Below are 24,875 nucleotides of genomic sequence, written 5' to 3'. Positions count from 1 at the left end.
AAAAAAAAAAAAAAAAAAAAAAAAAGAAAAATACCCACAGCTTTTCTTTGTATATAGTGCAAAGATAAATTTTAATTTGATCCTACCCAGGTAATCACAGATGCTAAATCAGGGTAGCTCAAGCAATGAGTTTTTATTGTATATGCACAGATTGCCTTACAAACTAAAAAAAAAAAAAAAAAAAAAACTTTACAGATTTATATGATGTTCTCAAATATTTTAAATAAAAAGACAATAGGTCATTCTCTTTGTTTTAGAGCCGGAAATCGTATCTATCAATTTGTCCCTAAATCATCAGAAGCAGAATTGGTCACAGAGGTTTTACTTTCAGGCCTAAGTCCCAGAGTCCAAGCCACACTGTCCAAATAGGCTGGACAGAAGTTCTTCAGTTCTTTAATTCTGTTTTATCATTTTTAAGGTGAGGGCCCTGTGTCTTTTAGTATACAAATTACCTCCTGCAAAGTGCTGCCAGTGCTATGGGAGTGCAAAATTTCAGGTCTATTACTTAGGCATTGTAGCCTGAATTCATGGTAACATATAATACTCAGAAAATTTAAGAATCAAATTTATAAGGAAACTCAAAAAACTTTTATGAGAGTACACTGCTAAGTTATCCTAGAAATATTAATATGAAATTATTCATTAACAAAAAGCATTTTCATCAACTGTGCAGTTTATACACTCATTTCTGTGCACACACATGGCCTTCAGTAGAACAGACTTCACTTATTATTTATCGCTACACTCTGACAATGAAGTGCTAAATGAAAATGCCCCCCGGATGGCAAACACATCCTAATGACGTATGGATGGCCACAGTGCAACTTCTCCTCTCAAAGCAAGCAAGCAGCGTGGCCCTCTGGGAAAGCATCTCTGTTCTGTTCAACTGAGACTTTGAAAATGAAAGCACTGGGGGTTAGACCTGGGAACCTGGCAACCAGAGGGCCCCGAGAGATCATCACTGCACAAAGCCTCTGCCTGTTCATTCCATGCTACCTTTTGTTTAGGGCACCTCCACGTTTTGAGATTCACAAGAAGCTTAGGTACCAAATTTACGTAAAAGATCTCAGGTCAAGGCAAGCTCTAAGGAGTGGTCTCCCTCCTCTTTTATCGAAAGTCACAATATGTTATGTAGTTTTCAGGAGAAGACAGGGACTGTTACTAGATGTTTTAGAGTTGTTCTTGTCCATAAAAAATTCCGTGAATTAAAGAATGGATTCTTCTTTAAAAGTAACAGCTAATCTGCATCAACAAGGTATGTGATTTAAGAAAAATACAATGAGAAACATAAAGTTTCAGTATCATTTTGAACCTTGGATTATAAATAAAAATAATCTTACTATTACATAAAAAGTTAGGGATAAAATTAAACCAAAGAAGAAAACTAGCTGATTTCACAACAGTGTAAATCTCAAACTTCTCTTAAAATTAAAGAAAAAAAAATCGCTTTCTAAAAGTTTCAAGTTCTTAAAATGGACTATCTGTTCTCATAAAACACATGTGAATAATTCCCAAGAAGGAAAGAAGGCATTTAGAGAGAGGTCATCTGTTTTATTTCATCTATTACAGAGTTGTAAAAGTCCTTTATTCTGCAAATTTGTGCTGCCAGTGGAGAATCGGAAGAATTCCCAAGGATAGACAAGAACTATGAGTCAAACTGAGCAACACGCTGAATTATGGAAACAACGGAAACAGGTTAGATTCTTAACTATCATTAATACGGCTGCTGTCTATAACTTCTGGCGTCTGTGATCCAGAGTCAGTGCCTCCTCACTCCCACGCTACACCATTGTAAAGGGCATGAAATTCTGGTTTAATTGTTCCAACCTTGTTATTTTTTAGCGGTTAGTTTTTGCTCTATATTGTTAATTATTCAGTGATTGGTTTGAATGATCTTTTGCAAGCCAACCTGCCAGCTTACAGATGTTCTCTCTGCTGTAAAGAGCCTGATCACTCTCTGGGCCATTAACTCAATCGTTTACTCAATGAAGTACTTATCGAGTAACACCGCACCAGGCACTTTTCTTGGCACTGGAGATACAGCAGTTTTGAAATACATAAGCCCTGCCCTTGTGGGGCTAACATCCTAGGACAATAGCTGGATGAAAGAACTATCTTGTGTGTTGATCAAATGGGCTACGGAGAAAAATAAAGCAGGGAAAGGGAAGAGACATTCGGGGTGGGGGAGGCTGCACATTTTAATCACGTTCAACACCCGACACTTAACATGTGTCCGGGAAAATAAAAAGAGTCAGTTTCTGGAGTTCAGCTCTTAGCCTTCCAACCAGACGCCTGTGTTGTCCAATTCAGCAGCCACTAGCCACATGTGGTGGATGAGTACTTGAAACGGGGCTACTTCTAATGGAGATGTGCTGGGAGAGGGAGATGCCCATTGGATTTCAAAGACATAGGACAAAAATAATGTAAAATATCTCAATAGTTGTGTATACTGAATACATTTTAAAATGATGATATTTTGGGTATATTGGGTTAAATAAGCTATATGCATAAAATTAATTCCACCTATTTCTTTTTACCTCTTTAATGTGACTACAATTTTTTTTTCAAGTTACATCATATTTCTACGTGCAGCACTGTTCCAGACTCCTTTTTAAATGTCCGTGAATTTTAACTGAGTGCAAATTGAACTATTTAAGCTTGCCAAGAATGGAGAGGAAGGAAGACATAGGAAAATAAGAAGATATCTTAATAGGTAGACAGTGGGTTCTAATCTCCCACTTACTAGCTATGTGACCAGAGACTGGCTGGTAGATAATAACCTCTCTGCTTTGGTTTACTAAAAAAGGAATAATAATAGTAGCATTTACCGTAAAGCCTTGCTGTAAAGAATAAACAGATACATGTAAAGTGCTTACAATAGTGCCTGGCATGTAAGTGTTTGCTCCTATTATTAAATAAATATTACTTTTGGAAAAAGAGACGCTACCAATATTAACCCTTGGCTTTTGTGATGTGTGTGAGGGGTTTATCAGAAAATGCCATGACTTTGGATCAGACAGCCTTGGAGGCAGGGCAGCCAGGGGGAGAGGAGGCCTCTGGTGTCCGAGGAACATGGGTGCGAATCTCAGGTCTGCTGAATTTTAATAGCAGCACGACCTTGTGCCAGTTACCGCCTTTTTCTGAAGTCTTAGTTATCTCTTCTGTAAAATATCTGTTTTGAAGAGTTGTTTAAGGAACTACTGAAGCAGTGTAAATGAAAAACCTCTGGGGCAACAGGCAGGTCAACAGACGACAATGTGATGACAAACCTTGAGCCAAATTTTCCTCTTCTCTATGTGGAGCAAACTAACGGGGGATAATGATTATAATGCTCAGGAGAGTACTGTTTCAAAGTCTTATCAAGCATTTAAGCTCTTACACATGCAATTGATATTCTCATTTTTACTCACATTTAAAACCACCTCCAAGAACATTTACTAGATAACCCTGTTAACTGGCAACCAAATACAACTAAAGGAATGTAACTACATTTCTTAAAAACCTCTCTTCTGTTACTTCAGAAGTCTTCAATGGAGGGTAGCTTTCCCTTCGATTCACTTAAATTACTGAGGCTATACTGATTTTTTTCTCTTTTCTATACAAGCATTTGACTGTTAAAAAAGTATTTTTCCCAGAGTCTGCAGCCTAGACAGTTGAGCCATGGTACGGTGTTAAACGCAAGTGAAGGGAAGCCTTTCATCTGGTTGGAAGTGCTGTACACAGCGGACAGCAACTGTCACAAGCAGGGCAACTGCCTCTGCTCCATCCTCGTCATGGCATATGGTGGCCCCTTCCAATTTCACAGGGGCAGGAGTGTAGTCTCTGTAGGCTTAGGGATCAGGACACCTGACTTCAGTCCCAGCTGGCTGACTTATTTACTCTATGGCAAGTGGGAAAACCACTAACAACCCTAGACTTCTTGTCTGAAAGTTATATAAAAACTATTTTTACAGCAGAAATGTGGGAGATAAGATGCTATACGAGGTTTTGAAAAAGTTTGCTAAAGATCATGGGGCTGCCGCTATCACAGCGGGCTGTCTTAAGAGGGGATGGTAATATTTTTTTCTAATTCATCTTTTCTAAAGTGCACTTCAGTGATCATTGTAGGTGTATTCTTTCCCCTTTTCCTGGCTCTGAGTGTTTTGTTCCTGACACTTTTTGAGGTCAAATACTGGGAAAGAAGTGAAGGTCGGAAAAAAAGAAATAGCATCCTTAATGGAAGACTTCAGTTAAAAACAACCCAAACAAACTTGTCCATAAGACTGCATGCAAAATTTGACTAAGATGAGAAAACTCAGATTAGAAAGGTTCATCACTTGTCTCTCATGCCACTGATTTCAAATGGAACTTAACTAATGGACCTCTTGTCTCTTTCCAACTACTAAGTACCTACTTTGTGTCATGGGCACAGTGCTGGGTGCTGGAGATACAACAGTGAACAAGTTCAGTAGAGACCCTGCCTGCAAGAGGCTGAAGCGGAGATGGACAGGATGAATACATAATGGCCCATTAATTAAATTACTTACAACTGTGGGACTTCCCTGGTGGTGCAGTGGTTAAGAATCCGCCTGCCAATGCAGGGGATGCGTGTTCGAGCCCTGGTCTGGGAGGATCCCACATGCCACAGAGCAACTAAGCCCGTGCGTCACAACTACTGAGCCTGCACTCTAGAGCCTGTGAGCCACAACTACTGAAGCCTGCACGCCTAGAGCCCGTGCTCCGCAACGAGAAGCCACCGCAATGAGAAGCCCGCGTACCACAATGAAGAGTAGCCCCCGCTCGCCACAACTAGAGAAAGCCTGTGCGCAGCAACGAAGACCCAACGCAGACAAAAATAAATACATACATAAATTAATTACAACTGTGATAAGTGGCGTGCGCGCACACACACACAAAAGTAACAAAATCTTTAAAATCTCAGAGACCCAGAGAATAACTCTTTCCTAGCAATTTCTTGAGAATGGGATTTTATAACCTCTGCTCATTCCTATGATTAACAACTTTCAAAGTTAAGAGCTGCTTACTTTTTACTTAATAGCGTTTACGCATTTTTACTCTCAGGTTGTCTTCCAGGAGTGATAAAAGAACGATGGTCCTCTTTTCTAGTTGTAAGAGTCCTTCAAATATTGGCAACAGCTTCCAAATAAGATTAGTGTATGTGGTTAAAACCTAATGCATAACATTAATACAGCCTCAGGCGTTTTGCTTTGAATTCGTATCAAAAAAACATTGCTGAACTTTTGTAGAGATAAATGGCCTCTATTTTCCATACAAAGCATTAGCAACAGTTCCAATAAAATCAAACTCTTTTCAGTACCTTGGTCAAAGTGATCTAACAGGAGCCCTGAAAAGGAAAGAGCTATTCATCCATATCAAAACACAACACCGCCACATTAGAAATAATGGCACATGCATGTACAAACATTAATTACCTGTTTCCTTTTCTGCTGGGCCTAAAACACAACAAGAGAAGAGAATTTAGGAGAAAAACAAACTCTACACGTGTTGCTCACTCACGTAACGTAAAAGACCAATCAAGCAAAGAAAAGTAGCCCATTTCCTATTTCTAACTTAAAGTCGACTTTGGTCTTGGTCTGAGCCTGAGCATAAAACAAAGCACTTTATTTTTTAAGATACAAAAAAAGGGGGAGAAGGGAGAAAATGAAAAGGATAAAAGCTTTTCTTATCTAGTAAGTATGCATTTTATTTTTTTTTTGAAAAGAGACTGCTCAGCAGTCCTACCTGACTAGATTTCTAGGATCCTTTTTCTAGAATGTTCTCACACTGGACTCGAGATAAGAGAGAGGGTGACTCCAGAAAGGAAGAGGTGGGAGAGTTCCCTGCTCACTCTCCATTGGGTCCTCTTTTAGGCTTTTCTCTAACACAGACTTGTTTTTGTGTGTGATCCAGAAGAATATTCCTTTCTGATCACCATTGTTAATGTGTTTATCTAGCTGATTAATGAGAGGAGTCCCTGGCTGTGTACAAATAAAAGAAAGTTCTTCATTTGTCCATATTAAAATGGATTCTACAACTAGAAAATAAATAGAGATAAAACAAAATATACTGCATATCTTTTCAGTATTGTTGGATAAGGTAATGGTCAAAAATAACTAAAATAGTTAAGACCAAAAGGATTCTCATAGTTTTTTGGAGCGCATTCATAATATTTAGATAAAACAATATTGTGTTTACTCAGGTTGCCTACAATTTTTTCGCTTTGCCAGAGTTGAAAGGTTTTGATATGTCTATTTTTATATCAATTCTTTCAATCCATGTTCACAATACCCAATATTCCCAAAACATGAAAATTGTTTGAAGGAGTATTCAAAACGTGAAAACCATTCTGTTTATGTTCCACTTTCCCCAAATGACCTAATATTCATTGCTTCTGCTTTAACACAACATGATATCGTAATTAATGATGTTAAACTGGTATCTAAGGAGGTTTCATGTTGTTACTCTCGTGATATAATATTGGTTGCTATAGTGATGGGATGGCTTTTTTGTTAATCACTCAGGAGGCTGGTTATCACGTGCTTGTTAGAAAGCTTGATCAGATTTGGAGAGAAAAAAGGATATAACACAGCCAATTATAATCATCTTTTTCATTGTCCCAATTTTGATGAATCTATCACAGTATCAACTAATTAATAAATTTATAATTCATTAAATACAATTTTATATTAAAAGTTACTAAATTTTTTCTAACAGATGATTTACTTTTTATTTTTAGAGATAAGTATTTAACACTATAAACTTTTTTCCTCCCTAAGTTAATGCTACATGTATTACACAAGCTAGTTTTATGATAATTAAAGAACCTGAGGTCATTTCTATTACTTTTAATTATATCAGTCAAAGGATTGTCAGATAAAAGCTGATTGTGTGACTTTGCCACAAATTTCAATCTATGTATTTCTAAGTTATCTTAAACCTGAAATGAATAAAATAATTATCCTTAATGAATAAAACCTGAAGAAAGAGAAAAAATGCACAGTCCTCTCAAGAGATCTAATCTTACAAATGCATCAATATATTGTAAGCAATTAAAAGTTGCGGGAAATTCTATCAGTTTATTTCAGCCCTCACGACAATCAACAAGTTTCCTCTTTCTCTGAGAGATGCTGCAGAACCAAAAATAAAATTAAATAATACTACACTGTTACTGATCAGGAAAGACTACACTGCCCATAGTTTAAATGTTAGACATACCTACTGTAATGTCAAAACATACAACCCATGAAAACACGTTTTGGTTTCTTCAAAACTCAGAGTAAGAACAAAGGACAACTTAAGCATGAATCCTGGGTCTTTCATTCAAGCAGAGTCCCAGGAGGCATATTAAGGCAATGAATAGGAAAAAGCTCTTCAGTTCACCAGCTGAGATTTTAATGAGACATTTCCCTCTGCCATGGCACAGGTTTGTTCAAGAAAGGAAAGGACTTCTCACAGAAAATGCAGTTAATAGGCAATGTTGGCTTTCACTGCCATTTCGGCAATTGCTCACTGCACTGACCTTCTATCTTGGCATATTCTGTGAGTCTCGTGTAATTGATCAAGGCAGCTCTCTCAAGACATTTTCTGACCACTTTTTTCACCTCTTCCGCTGGTATGGGAGTGGCAATATCTTTCATTAAAACCTAGAGAGAGAGAGAGAGAGAGAGAGAGAGAGAGAGAGACGGCATAACATACTAAAAAACAAGTACACAAATTGCCCTAGACCTATTGGTAGGAAGGGGTCCTAGGTAACACTGGGTGAGGTGATGAGTCAGCACTTCACAACCGGGAAGTAATTTCTCCCAGTCTTGGCTCCGCCTGTCTAAGCCTCATTTATGCACATCAAAACCTCCCTTGCCCAAGCCACCATTCAGTGTGACTGTCACTTTTCCTCCAGGGACCCACAACACCACTAGAGCAGCTGTTTCAAAGGAGGATTACAGTCCTTGGGATACTTTGTAATAAAGTTTACCTTGCATATCCCTGATTTAAAAGCTTTAAATCTTTTGAGCAATATATATGAAAACATAAATTCCATTAAAATAAGCATCATTTATGGGCTTTATAAAAATCAAGACCACTACTCTCACTAATTATACTTTAGTTATTTTGATCTGCTGGGGATAGGGGGAACTTCTCCATCTTAGTGAAATGAATGGAGTATCAAATGTTAAAACACAAGGAAAACTTTCTGAAATTAAAAAAAAAAAAACCTGATTATTTTCTGTTGGGTTCCTAAATTGTGTTTTTGGATTTTTCACTTAAAAGTATTACTATTGGCAAATGGAAAATACAATTGTATCCAGAATTCAAAATATAATGTATTTAAGTACTTTTATAGTTACTCATTGATAATTTTCCTTAAAACTTTCCTAGTGATAAAACTGCTTACAGTAAGTTTTGATTATACAATTAGTCAAACACTATTTTCCATATAATTGATGTGGCTTTCCGTGCTTTGCTTACATTCAAATTCTACAATATACAGGTATAGCAAAATCTTAACATAAAGAAGACAATACTTTTGTAAGTGTTCTGACTATCCTATTAGTCTTTTACTTTGAAAGAAATATTGAAAGAACATGAAAACATCCATTTCGTGGTTTGTTACTTCATTCTATTTCGATCAGCCTCGGCACTACGGATTTTATAATCTCAAATTCATTCAATCATTCTAGCACTGGTGATCCTTGACAACATCTTTTCATTTTGTCAGACAAGGTTTCCTTCTGAAAACAGCAAACTTTATCACTTCAAGATTTCCTCCCCTAACAAATTAAATTTTTCTTCATATTTTCACATTAAAAATCTTCAACACTGATGTATATTTGGCACTTTAATTAGAACAGCACATTAGACTTTTTATTGCCAGAAAAATCCTTGTGTTTAGAGTAAAAAAATATAAGCATTAACAGGCACTATCATTTTTAAGGTGATTATGACTAAAATTGAAGATTAATTTTACTATTAAGCTTTCCCATGGTGCCAAACTTTCAAATAATAGAAACAGCTGTTAAAATTAGAATGTCTGTATCTATTACAGAGGTGAGTCTAGGGTTGAAATCAGGCAATATTTCACAGTATCTAGGAGCTGGACACTTCATTTGAAGTGTGTGTGGGGAAACTAAATCCCCTTTCCTGGAGAAGCGCAGATAAAGGGCTAGCAAGTGCAAAAAGGGAGACACACAATTTGTGTTTCATGCTTCCGCTCCAAGTTCTTCCGAGACATCATTTGTATCAAGAATTCACATGTAGATTTTATTTTTCTAAGATTTCATTAAGTACAGAGACATGAAAATGAAGAAATAGCCCTTACCATTTCTCTTTCAATTCAGCAAGAGACATGATTAGTTACTGTAACTGGAATAAAGGTCACTGTTCATCCTGCCACCTGTCAGTACAGGGCACGAGGGCATCTCTTCTGTTACTAACTCTTCCCTGCCGGGGGGGGAGGATGGGAGCTCTGCCATGGAAACCAGCATATAGAGAGGCTGTACTAGGTACCCAAGATGGGATGCCGTTCCAAAAAGCAAAGCTGCCTTTAAGGATTTATATCTCATTGATCATACCTTAATGGATAGGATGAAATGAAAACTCTGAAAAGCCTGAGTTACGTGCAGCTTTTAATATTACAAAAATTCTAATAAAACATAATTATGACAATAATATTTCTATCACACCATTCACAGTAATCAAGGATAAGACAGGGATATATAGATAAAACCAATCTATAATCCAAAGATCTCACTTTAGTCATCAGTTCTAGCCCTCCTCTCCCAAATCCTTAAATCACTGAACAATGTCTCCCCTTCTTGCTTTTCAGAGGTGCAAATAAATAATATATTATCTGGAATTCCTTGGGCAGAAAAATCAACAAGAGCCAAGTGCTTAAAGTCAACAAATCAGGACCAGAATAATCAAATCAAGAGATAGAGATGATCCCTAGATATTCTTTTAATACAGATAAGGAATAAAACTTGTTCACATTACTTAAGCTGTTAGCTTCCAACTAGCACATGAATAGTTTTATAGACAGGTGAAAGGATACTTCCCTTTTTTTTTTTTATTGGGGTATAGTTTGGGGTAGAATTGCTTTACAATATCATACTAGTTTCTGCTGTACAACGAAGTGAAACAGCTATTTGTATACACATATCCCCTCCCTCTTGGACCTTCCCCCCCCCCCCCCCCCCCTTTACACTTAATCTACCACAAAAACAGCAGTGGAGAAGAGACTTTCATTAATAAATGATTTCTAGCATGGGTATAACACCTTATTTGCTATTTACTTTTTGTATATTTCTATAATTTCATGACTTCTATAACCATCAATTTCTGTAATTCATGAATTCTTTCAAAGTAACACAAATTGAACTGAAATAAATTCTGAGATAAACTTAGAATGAAAGAAATTATATGTTTGTGAATATTAAATGTTAAACTCTTATAGGTATGAGGGATATGACAGACAGAAGTACAAATAAGTCAGAGGGATAATAAAAGACAACTGTAAAGTCTGAAAAACAGATAATTGTACTTATCTGAAATAAGGAGGGGGAAAAAAAGAGGTGGGAAAAATGGATACTACCAAAAAGATGATAACTTTAACCCTAACTCAGCATAGGATGGCAGTGGTAGGCTTCAGAAAGGCTTTGGAGAGGAAAAGAAGGATATAGAAGAATTTGAATGTAGCAAGAAAACGTGAGAAACTGATGAAATGCAACAGACCCAGGTGACACCACACTCATGAGGAATGGGACCATCTGCCTAGTTCAACACTGAAATACACAGCCATTGAGAATGCAAATAGTACTTAAAAAGTAATGTTCAAACATACCCTTTCAAGTAATGAAAGTGTAGCTTTCAGTGCACCTTCAGGTCGTCCAAAGGGAAAACAGTATCTTTAAAAAAAAAAAGGAGGAACAAAACAGTCAAACATTTAATATCCAAGACTGCTAAATAATTCCCTCTTCTATAACTTGGTGTTATTGGAGAACATTTGTAAAAAGTGGTTAAAAGGGCATTGACCCATGCAGGAAATTTTTAAATGCTGAAATTTACCTAGTCCCATGATTCAAATGTCTTAAACAGTAAAGGTATAAACTGTGATGAAAAAGGTTCTCAAGTTTCGATGATACATGTACAAAAATACAGTAATCAAAAAGGAATCTCTAGGGTCCTATAAGTAAAGAGAAACTTAAAATGCATTTCCTACTAATTTCTTGTTTAAGGTGTTGTTATTCAAGCTCCATGATAAAATGAAATGATTCCCCGCATTTCCTCCTATATTTATGTGCGATTTAAGATGGAAACACACACTGCATACATAACTTCTAGGAGAAACAATGTTCCGGCTCCCCCCATCCTTACATTTGCCTGTTTCTGCTGGTTTCTAGCTCTCCAACCTCCCCATCCCCTCACGTAAACCTTCTGCAGCTCTACTGCCCGCAGTCATTTATCCAAAGTATTTCTAGTCCCATGTATTCCTAGTACACACCAACAACTGGAGGGCAGGTATTCTGAAATCAGGGTCAGAGCTGGGAGGATGCGTAGGCCCCTCAAAAGTTAGCTGCCACATGGTGGTGACAGCTTTACTGCTCTTTACAAGAGGGTCCCTCTTCAGGTCACTTTCCACTTAGAGTACAGAATGTCAGGGCCACTTCATCCTGCGGGTGCGCCTCGCTTGTTCAACCAGGTTCAGCAAAGCCTCCCTGACCGCTGCCTCAGCCCCAAGATGAAGTGCTACACAGGCAGCTGGGCTGTCGTGGACTGACATTTTGCTCTTAGACATCTTCAAACTAATAACTTGAGAAGTTTACTTATTTCTATGCCTTTTGCCATTATCTAAGGACTAAGTAGACGTATTTTCTAAGACATAATTACAAAGAAATTCTTTTTTTCCACACTGTAATTTGAAGAGGTTTCCCTCAAAAGCACATATAGTTTAAGCTCACGTTCTTTTACAGGACCAAATTTTAAAGAGAAACTTTACTGGACCTAATTTTAAAGAGAAAGAGAAAGTTGGATTCCTCACAAAGCAGTAGCTGAATTTATATTCGGATTAGCTTTTAGTTTTGTGAAACTTCCATTCACGTCAGATAAATGCAAATAAGTGTCTTATAAATCTAGCCACTCACATTTTTCTTCAGAGCACTATCATTCCATTTACTGTTAAAACTTTTCTTCACTTAATCTTGCCTCTATGCACCCCCCCCCACTCCCTCCCCCCGCCTATACATAAAAAAACATGACCAATTTATTTTGATAAGAGTTTTCCCTGCACAGTGGTGCTTTTTAGAGCATTAGCAAATTAGTAAAGTAGATTTAGTCATTTTGTATACCATAAACCTTAATCCACGTTTAAATAAAACACAAATTGGGTTCTTGTAGTCCCCTCCTCCTGCTTAAATCTTTTCAGTGTTTCTGCATAATCCACCCATTGTCTTTCCTATTGTTTATTTCCATTAACCTATGGGTGACACATTTTATGAATGGAATGTTACTGATCCCCAGATTACATTTAGCATTTCAGAGCTTTGAGGTCCCACTGGGTATGCTCTGAATTAGCATTAGCTGCCCGTGATGTGTAAATAATTCAACACATTTACAGAGTACAAGTAATCCTGAATCAATAAAATACAGAAAATAACTACACAGAAGCTTAATTAATCTTCACAAAACAAGTTTTAAAAGAAGGGAATCATTTTGTTCTGCCTTTCAGGATAAATATTTTGGGTTTTTACCACTTTGACAGCTCTGTAATAGCTAAGCAAAGTGAAAAACACTCAATTAACAAATAAAATTCAACCAAGTTTAATACCTAATCTGAATAAATCAAAGTCACGCTGATTTTCACTTTAGTCAATTAATTACACAGATAAGTGAGCCTACATAGACCTGTCCAATGATTAAACTGGTTTTCTTTGAATTTTAAATTAAAATTTTAAATACAGTATCTGTTTTTATCAGTTATATATGCACATAGCCTGAAAGAGAACTTCTCCTAAGGGGATTTTTTAATGAAAAACGTAAATCCTTTATGTCAGTTCCACCCCCGTTTCCCAAGTAATTTCTTGAGAAAAAAATGTTTTTAACTTTTAGCTGATTCTTTTGGTATTTAAATGTCATATCCCTAAACTACAAGATAATATTTCAAATTCTTGATTTTCCAGTTTTAGATATTATCCTACTAACTTTCCACTATGGAAGACGAGTTCTTAGCTTTTTTGAAAAAATAGATTTAGAGGTGTAAGTGGCATACAATGAACTACACAGATTTAAAGTATACAATTTGATAAGTTTTGACATATGTATACACCTGTGAAACCATCACTACAATCAAGGCAATATACATATTCATGCCCCTCAAATGATTTCTCCCGACTCGTGGGGCCCAGGCAACTACTGATTTACTGTCATTTAGAATAGTTTGTGTTTTCCTATAATTTCATGTAAGAGGAATCATACAGTATTAAACTTTTTTGGGTCTGATTTCTCTCAGCATAGCTGTTTTGATATTCTTTCATGCTATTGCAATGTATCAACAATTCATTCCTTTTCATTTCTCAGAAGTATTGTAATATATTTTTTTATCCATTCCTTGTTGACGGTCATCTGACTTGTCTTCATATTTGGGCTATTATGAATAATGCTGGTATGAATATTCATATTAAAGTCTTTGTGTGGATGTATGCTTCCATTTCTCTTGGGGAAGTACCTAAGAGTGGAATAGTTGGGTCATACGTTAGGTGTTTAAATTTTTAAAAACTGCAAACTATTTTACAAAATGAGTTGTACCATTTTATATTCCTATCAATCATTGTGGCTTTAGTTTGTTTCCCTAAAGAGTAATGATGTTGAGCATCTTTTCATATGCCTTTTCACCATCATATATCTTTAGTGAAATATCTGTCAAAACAACATTTTATTGGGCTGTTTTATTTCTTATTGTTTTAAGAGTTATTTATAGGGAGTTCCCTGGTGGCCTATTGGTTAGGATTCTGGGCTTTAACTGCTGCGGCCCAGGTTCAATCCCTGGTCGGGGACCTGAGATCCTGCAAGTTATGCAGTGTGGCCAAAAAACAAATAAATAAATTTATATATTCTAGATAGAAGTCTTTTGTGGGATATGTATTGTGAAAATATCTTCTCCCATTCTGAGATTCCCTTATAATGTCTTTGGAAGATCAAAAGTTCTTAATGTTGATGAAGTTGGAAGTAATATTTTTCCATTTATGAATCACAATTTTGGTGTTTTATTTAAGCATCTGTGCTTAGTCCAAGGACACAGAGATTTTGTTTTCCATGTCTATCCATCCTGAGTTAAATTTTGGATCAAGTGTGAGGTATGGATCCAGGATTTTATTTTACATTTGGATATCCAATAGTTCCAGCACCACTTGTTGAATAAAGTATACTTTGCAAATTACCTGTACATTTGTTGAAAATTAATTGACCATATGTATGTGAGTCTATTACTGGACTCTCTATACTACACTACCTTGATTATTGATTTTTGAGTAGATAGTCTTGCCTTGTTTTTGACTGTAGGTGGAAAACATTCAGTCTTTCCTACTTTTTTACTATTAAGTATGATGTTAGTTGTAGGTTTTCCATGATGCCCTTAACAGGTTAAACATATGACATGTGGTAATAATAATTATTTTGATACTACTGTTTACTAATTCTATCTTCCCTGTCATTTTCACTTTTGCTTGTTTTTTTTCCCTTCATTGGTCGTATTTTACTACTTCTTTGTATGCCTAGAAATTTTTGACTGGATGCTAGACATTGTTATTTTACCTTCTTGGAGGCTGAACACTTTTGTATTTCTTTAAATATTCTTGAATTTTGTTCTGGAATGCAGTTAAATTACTTGAAAATAGTTTGATTCATATGAATCTTGGTTTTAAGCCTCATTAGGAGAGACCATGACTGTGTTTATTCTAGGGTTAATTTTTTCCACTACTGAGGCAAACCCTTCTGCATTCTACCTGATGCTCATGAATTAGGTTTCCACTCTAGATATTGAAAACTGGAATTACTCTTAGTCCTGTGTAAAGAAATCCCTGTAATCCTTTCACATAGTTCTTTGCCCAACTTTGAGTAGTTTCCTCACATCCATGCACAGATCAATACTTAGTTGAAGATGCCAGGAGGACCCTCAGCAAATATTACTTGTAGGTCTCTTTGCTCTCTCCTTTAGAACTTGGAGTTGAAAACTCTGGCAGCCTTACCCTCCATGGACTCTCAGCTCTGTCTCCTCAAGTCAGGGTGTCCACGGGGATCCACCCAGATTCCTCCTCCCTGGACCATGATCTAGAAACACTGTGCTGTCAGTAAGCTGGGGCAATTAAAGGGCTTATCCATTGTTTTCCATCTCTCAGGAATTACTGTTATTGTCTTATGTTTAATATCTTGAAAAGCATTTTTTTCCCACATATTTTGTCTTTAAAAAATTGTTTCAGGAGGGAGGGTAAATATCATCCCATTACTCCATCTTGGACCTAAGTTGCTTTTTTTTTTTAAGACCACTTTCCACCACCCTAGACATAATTTCTGTTCCTCCTTCCCTTAATGCAGTTACATCACTTTTGTGTGTTAGACCGAAATTCAGTATCTACATTAATTACATAAATGTCCTAGATAACTGAAATGTATCCAATATGATTACTTTCTAGTGTCACTATTTTGTTTATAATATTTTGCTATATTTGTTTTAATTTCTTTTTATTATGTACTTAATCTAATACAATTCCAAGCTCTAACACAATTAATACAATTCCAAACTCTATTCCAAGTGGGTGAAACTTCTCTCAATATGTTAAAATATCTCAGTGTTTTGTCAATTTGATCTACTTGAAGAATTTTCTGACCTGCTCTGGTTAGAACTATTTCCTCTCTAGGCTCAGTTGCCACTTTGGGGTGTCTATTAGCTACCACTACGAAGATTCCCTCCTCTCTCATGTTGATTTCCTGTTGCAGGGATCTTAACTCTCCCTCTTTGTTTTCTCCTTTGTCTTGGTAAATTGCATTCCCCAGAAAGGGAATATGGGAAGCACATCTTTTGATGTCCAGTATGCCTGAAAATATCATTATTCTACCATTACCCTTATTGGAGACGTTTACTAGTGTAGAATTCTAGGTTGGAAATAATCTTTCCTCAAAATTGTGAAGCCACTGATGCACTGTTTTCTGGATATCAGTACTGCTCTTCACATCAAAATGAAAGCTGCAGAAGAAAAGGATCTTTTAAAAAATTTTGTTCACTGCCCGACACGTAGTAGGCACTCAGTAAATTACTGTAGAATAAATCAGTGTTGAGAAGCCATTCAGATTCTTGATTCTTTGTATTTCAGCATCCCCCCTTTTATCTCCAAGATTGTGAAAATTCATAAAAATGCACTCTAATGAGTAAATCCCTTGTGCTTGGTACTCAGTGGGCTCTCTTAATCTCAACACTTATGTCTTTTAATTCTGGAAAATTGTTTTGAATAACTTTATTGATAATTTCCTATCTTCAACCTTAACTGTTTCTGGAACTCCTATTATTTATGATGATGAAACTCCTAAGCAGATCCTTCATTTTTCCTGTCTTTGTACAGTTGCCCCTTAGTATCTGTGGGGAATTGGTTCCAGGACCCCCACGGATCCTAAAATCCACCGATACTCAAGTCCCTTATATAAAATGGGGTAGTACAGTTGGCCCTGTATATCTGCAGATTCAACCAATCCAAATCGATCTGGCCAGGGATGTGAAACCCAAGGATAAGAAAGGCCAACTGAACTCCTATTTTCCTATCCCTCCCACCCTGGAAGATTTCATTAACTTAATCTCTCAATAGTATGTACATATTTGTGTCATTTGCATCAATTTCTAAGAGCTCTAATTTTTTTTCCCTAAGATTTTTTCTTTTTCTTTTTTTAAGCAACATCTTGTTTTTGTTTTATGGATGCTCTATTTTTTCAAATCTCCAAGCATATTAATAATAGATTCCCACCACCCCCTCCACCAGTTCCTTCTTCCCACATAATCTTTCTTTTTTCCCCAAGTTGCTTTTTTGTATTACTTGTTTGGGCTCTGTCTCCCACAGTAAAATACTTTCCTCAAATATCTGATGCCTTACCTTGGCTGTCAGATCATTTTCAAAAGTGCGTTATTAAAAAATTGAACAGAAGCTATATGCACCTAGGTGGGTACATGCAGACTGTGGTCTTTGCTGAAGGGCAATAGAGCTGGGCTGTTTCGGTGGGAGTCCTTCTTTTCCACAGCTTTAGGTCTTTTCTCTTGGGCTAGTCAGAGTCCCGGGGGAAGGTACTTACAATATGTATGGAAAGTGTAAGCCTGCCTGCCAGCATTTTGGGTGTCAAGTATGTGAGTTGGAAGGAGAAGGCTGTGATTCTCAGATTTCAGAATAACCGTTTATCTAATCCCCATGTTTCTATGTAATCTCAAACTCCAACTGTGCCTGATGTTTCCTCCCCTCCTCTACCTCAGCCCAGATACCCTCTAATTTTACCCTCTCCAGGGAACAAACCAGCAGTGCTCTTCTAGGGAAGGGGAGGGGCAGCAGCCTGGTTGATGAGGCGGAAAGGAGATCTGGGGATCTAAGTGTGTCTTAAGCAGATTTACAACAAATCATCCTTTACTCTTAATTTCCAGGAGGGCTTACAACTGGCAATTCCGAACGTTTTGGTGATTGTATGACATAAATCAGATTGCTTCTCTGTATTCCCCATTGCCCATCTATGATCCAGTTTTTCCTGGGTGGCTAAATTAGATACCATCCATCCATCTGACTTCCACATTTTTAACTTATTTTTTCCATTTTTTTCCCTCTTACTCTTGCTGTCCTTGTGGGTTTATGTCTTCTGAAAAATACTGTTCTGTTGTTTTGGTTAGGTTCTGTGAGGAAAGTGAGTCAGACATGCATTTAATCTGCTGTCTTTAACCAGAAGTTCCTCATTTATGTTTAATTTAGTTTGCCTTATTATTTTACCTGTATTTTTGAAATCCATTTCTGAAATACAGTTGGGCCTGAATAAATAAATTTCTATACAAGAGTTATTAACAGTACTCTGGTTACTTCTTTAGTGTGAGTTGATAAGTAATTTACGTTCTTTCTAAATTTTAATGTAAGTGGCTAAGGAAGATCATTTGGCAGAATCCTTAGGAAGATCTTCATGGAAAATTTAAACATTTTTCTATATTTGCCTATATGGACACCTAAAATTTCCTCTGCTTTACTTTAATCCCATTTCCTCTTATCCAGTTTTCTATGGACTCAGGAAAAATAAAACTGGTAAAATTTATACAAACTCTACAAATATCAAAAGGGAATATAAAAGTCAGCCTAAACTGTCTAGACCAGTTTAGTTCAGTTCTTTATAGTACATCAAAGAAATAAAAATGAAAAAGAATTCTAGCATACATCTTTACAGACATTATTAAGAGAAACAGAGAAACAAAACTGTAAGAGAGAGAATACTAATACAATATATGATGTGGACAACTGTCATTCCCTGCCTCTACTGTGTAGCTGTAAGCACTGTGGAGGACAGGACCCGCTGGTGGGCTGGCTCTTACCAAGCTAACTCGATCATGGCGGTCCCATGGCTTGTGGGACCTCACGACTGAGGACCTAGTATGTGGGCTTCCTCTGGCCCCTGGGTTTGGTTCAGGACTGGGCCTATGACCTATCTAGGGCAAATGAGATATGAGGGCTGGTTTGCTAGGATCTTCTAAGGAAACTTTTCATCTTAAGAGAGAATCACAGAAAGAGACAGCCTCTACTACCTTCCCTTTCAACTCCAACATGTATGGATGTGAGGCCAAGGAATTCTGTGGTCTTGTTACCCATCTGGGGATGAAGCCATCCCATAAAGGAGAATAGCCGTGTGAGAATTACAAAGAAATGGAGCTACGGCTACTAAATTCAGCCCGTCTTAAAGTCCACCCCATCTGAGACCTGCATGTAAGTTAACATATCCATTTACTTGTTTAAACCAGCTTGAGATAGGATTTGTTACTTGCACATGAAAGCACTACTACAAATAACCACAGAGACTTATAGTTACTGATGTATACAGTCAACTGAATGATCAGCTGTCTCAATAATGTCAAAAACAGGAAAATTATATATTGACTTTCATTAAATGACAAACACAATAAATATAAGGGTCTCTACACAACCTAAAAGACAATCCTCTTAACAGCAAATGCAGAAACATCCTCTGCAAATGTGTTTCCTAATATGAATTTATTGGCCTTTTGGGAAGAACAGTTCTCCAATGTGAGACTGTTCCATGCACAGCATTTCTAAATCCGGCACTAAATGACTGCCCCTATGCCCAGTTACCATGACAAAGAAAATCCTCCCTCATTCACTTACGTTCAGATAGTGGTACCAGCCCCAGATGAAAACACCAATGCAGACAAACAGATGGATAGTATATCCTACGATAATTTTTTCCCTCAGTATCATTTTAAAGTAAGAGTCTAAGCTTTTCATATTACAAATAAGGAAACTGAGGCCCAGAGCAGCCATACTCTACCCACATGGTTAAACAACAGTGTTTTCAAACCGTTGCGGGGGAATATTAACTGAATTTATTTTTCAGTAAGTTCACGTGAAATGACATACCTGCAACATGACAGATATGATGCAATACACTGACATGGCAACATTTTATAGGATCTAATGATGAGACTGATAGAAAAAGGTATATTTCTGTTTTTAACCATTAGGTTCTATTAAGCTAACTGTAATCAGGGGAAACAATATTATCAAGATATTTATCCTTCACCCTGCAAATGCTTCTTAGTATCAATACTTAATTTTTTTGGCAAAGGAACTGTGCTAGACGCACTGTGGTCCTTGTTCTCACAGAATGTAAATAAAAGGATAACCAAGGACTATATGATAGGTGACCAGGGCATAGTACAGATGATGAATGCTAAGAGGACTTCAGCTTTTCCACTCTCTGCTGGAATAAATGAAAAAGTCTCCCCTGTGAAGGTGGGGCTTGAGTCTCCTTGCCTGGCTATGCAGTGAGAGGGAGGAAAAGCCCCCAGAGCTGGGGGAAGAGGCTATGCAAGGCTGAGAACTGCACAGGGCTAGCAAGAGGGCCAGTGGAAAGGATACTGCAAGGGGTGGGTTTGCACTACTGAATGAGTAGTGCAAAAACTGAAGGCAGGCCGAGAAGCAGAACGCAGACCTAGGAACGTGGATCATACCTTGCGGGCAATGGAGGAGAAGCTACTGATTGTGCTTGAGCAGTAGCAGAAAGACATAACAAACATTTGTAGGGGATTAGAGGGTTGCGTGCATTAAAGAAACAAACACTTGTACTAATGGAGTATATACCTGAAATGGCTTATCTGATTCTCTAAAAGGGAAGACAGTCTTTCCTTTATCTCCTCAAACTTCTCTTTTTCTTCCATTGAAATAGTTCCAATTCCATCAGGCCTGGAAAAAAAGAGTCAGTAATTTATTGTGATAGAACATTTACCTTTTTAAAAAAGTATTTATTTATTATTTATTTTGGCTGCACTGGGTCTCATTTGCAGCACACGGGATCTTCGTCGTGGTGTGCAGGATCTTTAGTTGAGGCGTGCATGCGGGATCTAGTTCCCCTATTGGGGATTGAACCTGGGCGCCCTGCACTGGGAGCATGGAGTCTTACCCACTGGACCAACAGGGAAGTCCCTTGAACATTTACTTTTATATATTTTATATCTTTCTATTTCCCTGAAAAATCCAAATAATTAAGGTAAATGCATACTGGTTCACAGTATACATACTACTTGTGTCTACACTGGAAATTTATTGGAGATATTTATAGCCATTTGCTTCATGTTTCAACCTGGAATGAATGGAACAGAATTATTCTCTTTTAGACAGCCTTCAAGGTAAAGGATTACAATAAATATTTTTCAGATCTACAGAAAACAATGACTAGTCCTTGAGAATAGCAGTGAAAAGTGTTTTATAGTGATACCAAACATTTGACCAATTAAATATCGTGAATGGAATTATTATAAAAAATATACTGAATGTAAGCTAAAATGTCTTAACTCCTTCTCTTCCAAATAAAAATTAAGCTGATGTGAAACTGGAGATTTAATTTTAGTTGTTGTAAGGAGCAGACATTTTGGATTCATGCAGTGGTGTACTGCTCTATTTTTTGTTTAAATATAAATGAAACATGAACACTTGAATAAAAATATACAGAGAAGAAAGACCACCTATGTTTCAAGATTTTCGTGCTTGAACAAATACGCCTATGAAGTAAAGTAGCAACTTTATAAATAAAGTAGTACCTTTAAAAGGAGCAACAGGGACTTCCCTGGTGGCGCAGTGGTTAAGAATCCTCCTGCCAATGCAGGGGACACAGGTTCGATCCCTGGTCCGGGAAGATCCCACATGTCACGGAGCAACTAAGCCCATGCGCCACAACTACTGAGCCTGTGCTCAAGAGCCCGCAAGCTGCAACTACTGAAGCCCACGTGCTCTAGGGCCAATGAGCCGCAACTACTGAGCCCGCGTGCTGCAATTACTGAAGCCTGTGTGCCTAGAGCCCATGCTCCACAGCAAGAGAAGCCACCGCAACGAGAAGCCTGCACACCGCGACAAACCACAACTAGAGAAAGTCTGTGTGCAGTAACAAAGACCCAACGCAACCAAAAACAAAAAACAAAAAACAAAAAAAACAGTAGCAACAAAGATTGAACAGAAGTCTTCTTTTACTAAGATTAGGATTGAAACCATAAAATATATCCAATAGGGATTCAGAATTTATTCTATATCAATTTAAGTATCTGGTAGTATAGCAGTCATCTAAAATTTTGAATATATGAATTTCACTGTCTGTTAAAACAGAGAAAAAGATACATTAATTTCACATTTACTTTAAATATTTATATATTTCAACAAAATGAATCTTTTGCATTTCTTTTTTTTTTTTTTTTTTTTTTTTTTTTTGCGGTACGCGGGCCTCTCACTGCTGTGGCCTTTCCTGCTGCGGAGCACAGGCTCGGGACGCACAGGCTCAGCCGCTCTGCGGCATGTGGGATCCTCCCGGACCGGGGCACGAACCCGCGTCCCCTGCACCGGCAGGCGGACCCCCAACCACCGCGCCACCAGGGAAGCCCTGCATTTCTTAACACCAATCATATCTTCTCAAATTAACTTATTTTTCTGAAGATTGTTTTAATTTCCAAAGATTTATCATTTGAACTTACTAATTTTTAATGTTTATGTATAAAATAGGTACAAGTGAGGATTATGAAAAAAATGGGTATTTAAAATAAATTTCCCAACAAGATTTTTATTCGCTGTTCCCACTGTTTTTTACCTAGACATCTAGACGTGTGCGTGCATTTTTGATACTTGTAAACTAGTCAGTTAGGATAAAAGCAATTAATTCTAAAGTTATACCTGAATCATACTGGCTTAAAGACATTTTATTCATATCAAAGCATCATTTTTCCCAGAAAAAAAAGCATCATTTAAATCTGAGAAGTTTTTTCTAAAACAGAGTAAATAATTTGTTATTTCAGAAACTTGCATCCTGCTTGAATTTATGCTTTGAAAATACTACTTAAAATTACATTTCATTCTGATCCATCAGAATGCAGTTTGAATGTTAACTGCAGAAAAACTAAGGGCAAAATATTTGGTCTTTCAAAATTTTTAGGAAGGAAAAAAGAAAGTTTGATTTTAAATTCTAGAGCAATGAACTATGAACTAACCCCAATGTTTTAGAATAATTTAACAATGGATTTTTTTTCACATATTACTTCAGAGTCAATTCCTACCAAGCAAACAATAGCACAAAACCCAGACTGTAACCTAAGCATAACTATTGCCAATGATCACAAAAGGTGAACTGGATAATTCTATATAAATCATTAATTTGGGAATTTGGGCAGACAAGAACTATGACTACATTATGCTATTACATACACAGCAAAACATCCCATACCACGAAGTTGCAAGTGGTCAATTCACTAAATACACCTATGCAAACTTGATGAAAAAGAGCAAAGAACTTCTCTTTACTGTTCTGATGACTGACATGGTCCTTTGGCCTTGCGCTCTGACAGATGCCACACAATTATATTTGAGTGAATTTTACTGTTTGTTTCAACTGTCAAAGGAGATTGTAATCCACAGTGACAGAGTACATGGGTGGGTCATATGAAACTTCGCTGGGGCACATCGCCTACCTGACTGAATGAGGCCAGGGGTTCAGTCAATGAAGAGTGAGAAAAGTCAGTCGGGGGGAATGTCACTCGTGTCACTTTCACTGAGATAAAGACTGTTATACACAGTGAAGGGCTGTCACTTCACTGACCTTATTACTAAATTACGTATACATCTGACAGGTTAAATACATTTTATATTTTGGACTTGCCCTTATTCACATCTTTATTTCAATGTGTATACCAGACTATATTAGGTATATGAAGTGGCCTTCTGTATCTAAATTATTAAGGCTAAATGGCAACTTTGCTGCAGTCAAGCCTAAAAGTAACAGCTCCTTCTAAAATTACTTTTCCTAGTAAATGCAAATACTTCCATGTCATCAGTATCTTCTTGTCATGGTTGCTATTAAAACAAACACAGCAATTATCAACGTGCCTCGTACTGTTCTGTTTTATATGTATAACAACATAGGATGCCCACAGCAATCCTTTCTCTAGTCCCCAAGAGAGGAGGCTGTTGCGCCTCAGGGAGATTAGGTGACTTCCCTAAGGTCACACAGCTTGTAAGGACAGAGCCTGGACTAGAATCTAGGTCTCTTGTATTCCAAATCAGAGGCTCTCAGTGCCCATGCCTTATTGTCTTTCCTCTGTGTTTTAACAGAAAATCAAGAACACTACGAAAGATCCCTAATAAAAAATGGAAGCTATATTTGAGAAGCAACAATGGTGGAGCTATTTTAAATACACTTCCTCACATCACACATTTTCTATGTTACCTGTGTAAGGCAGAGAGATTAAATACCAATACAGTTTAAAATACCTACCACTGAATCAGTGATTCAGTTAAAAAAGACCTTAACAAAGGAAATCCTAAAATTTGCTCTTTCGTGCATTACAACATAGGTACTTGCAGAATCCTGGAGAGATATTTAAACCAGTTACATTTGATGAACATTTGCCTAGTAGACTCAGGGTAATACAGATTCAAAGTATAATAGTTTTATAAGCTCAGTTTATAAATTAATTTGTCAGCTATATGTTCAAAACATATTCAAACTTGACCACTCCTGCTGCTCCCCTGGTTCCGGTCATCATCAGCTCTTCCCTGAGTATGGCTGTAGCCTTCTTGGTCTCTCTCTCCTCCAGTCTTTTCTTTGTCAGAGTGTTGGCTACACACTACTGTGAGCCATTTTCAAGTGTAAGTCATATCCCTGTAGTGGTAACACTCATTGTAAAAGCCAAAGCCCACTCTGATTTCCTCTGTCCCCTCATGGCAAGTCCTCTATTCTAGCCATGCTGGTCACCTAGCTAGTCTTCAAACATAGGAAGCATGCTCTGCCTCAGGGCCTTTGCATGTGCAGCTTCCACTGCCCAGGAGCCTTTCCCTATGCACATACATGGCTTGCTCACTCACTTCCTTCTTTTTATTTATTTATTAACATCTTTATTGGAGTTGCCAGTACCATACTGTCTTGATTACTGTAGCTTTGTAGTATAGTCTGAAGTCAGGGAGACTGATTCCTCCAGCTGCATTTTTCGTTCTTAAGATTGCTTTGGCTATTCGGGGTCTGCCGACTGAACCAAGAAGAAATAGAAAACATGAACAGACCAATCACAAGCACTGAAATTGAAACTGTGATTTAAAATGTTCCAACAAACAAAAGCC

At 37.3% G+C, this 24,875-nt stretch overlaps 1 protein-coding gene across 9 annotated transcripts in view; it reads right to left on the bottom strand.

Moving 5' to 3' along the window:
* Positions 1–24,875, bottom strand: part of CADPS2 (calcium dependent secretion activator 2) — a 490,835-nt gene that overhangs the window by 114,134 nt on the left and 351,826 nt on the right. For 5 of the 9 annotated variants that reach the window (XM_024757764.1, XM_024757759.1, XM_024757761.1 and 2 more), the window contains exons 14-17: positions 20,367–20,468; positions 10,838–10,901; positions 7,520–7,643; positions 5,433–5,453 (exon numbers count right to left, since the gene is read on the bottom strand). In XM_024757764.1, coding sequence (XP_024613532.1) covers positions 5,433–5,453; positions 7,520–7,643; positions 10,838–10,901; positions 20,367–20,468 — 311 coding nt within the window. The remainder of the gene's footprint in view (positions 1–5,432; positions 5,454–7,519; positions 7,644–10,837; positions 10,902–20,366; positions 20,469–24,875) is intronic. The other 4 variants (XM_024757763.1, XM_024757768.1, XM_024757765.1 and 1 more) reach the window with 1 other exon arrangement.

Source organism: Neophocaena asiaeorientalis, unplaced genomic scaffold (genome assembly GCF_003031525.2).
Source record: "Neophocaena asiaeorientalis asiaeorientalis breed wild unplaced genomic scaffold, Neophocaena_asiaeorientalis_V1.1 scaffold116, whole genome shotgun sequence".
Taxonomy (NCBI): Eukaryota; Metazoa; Chordata; class Mammalia; order Artiodactyla; family Phocoenidae; genus Neophocaena; species Neophocaena asiaeorientalis.
This window is presented reverse-complemented; position numbering and strand designations above follow the sequence as displayed.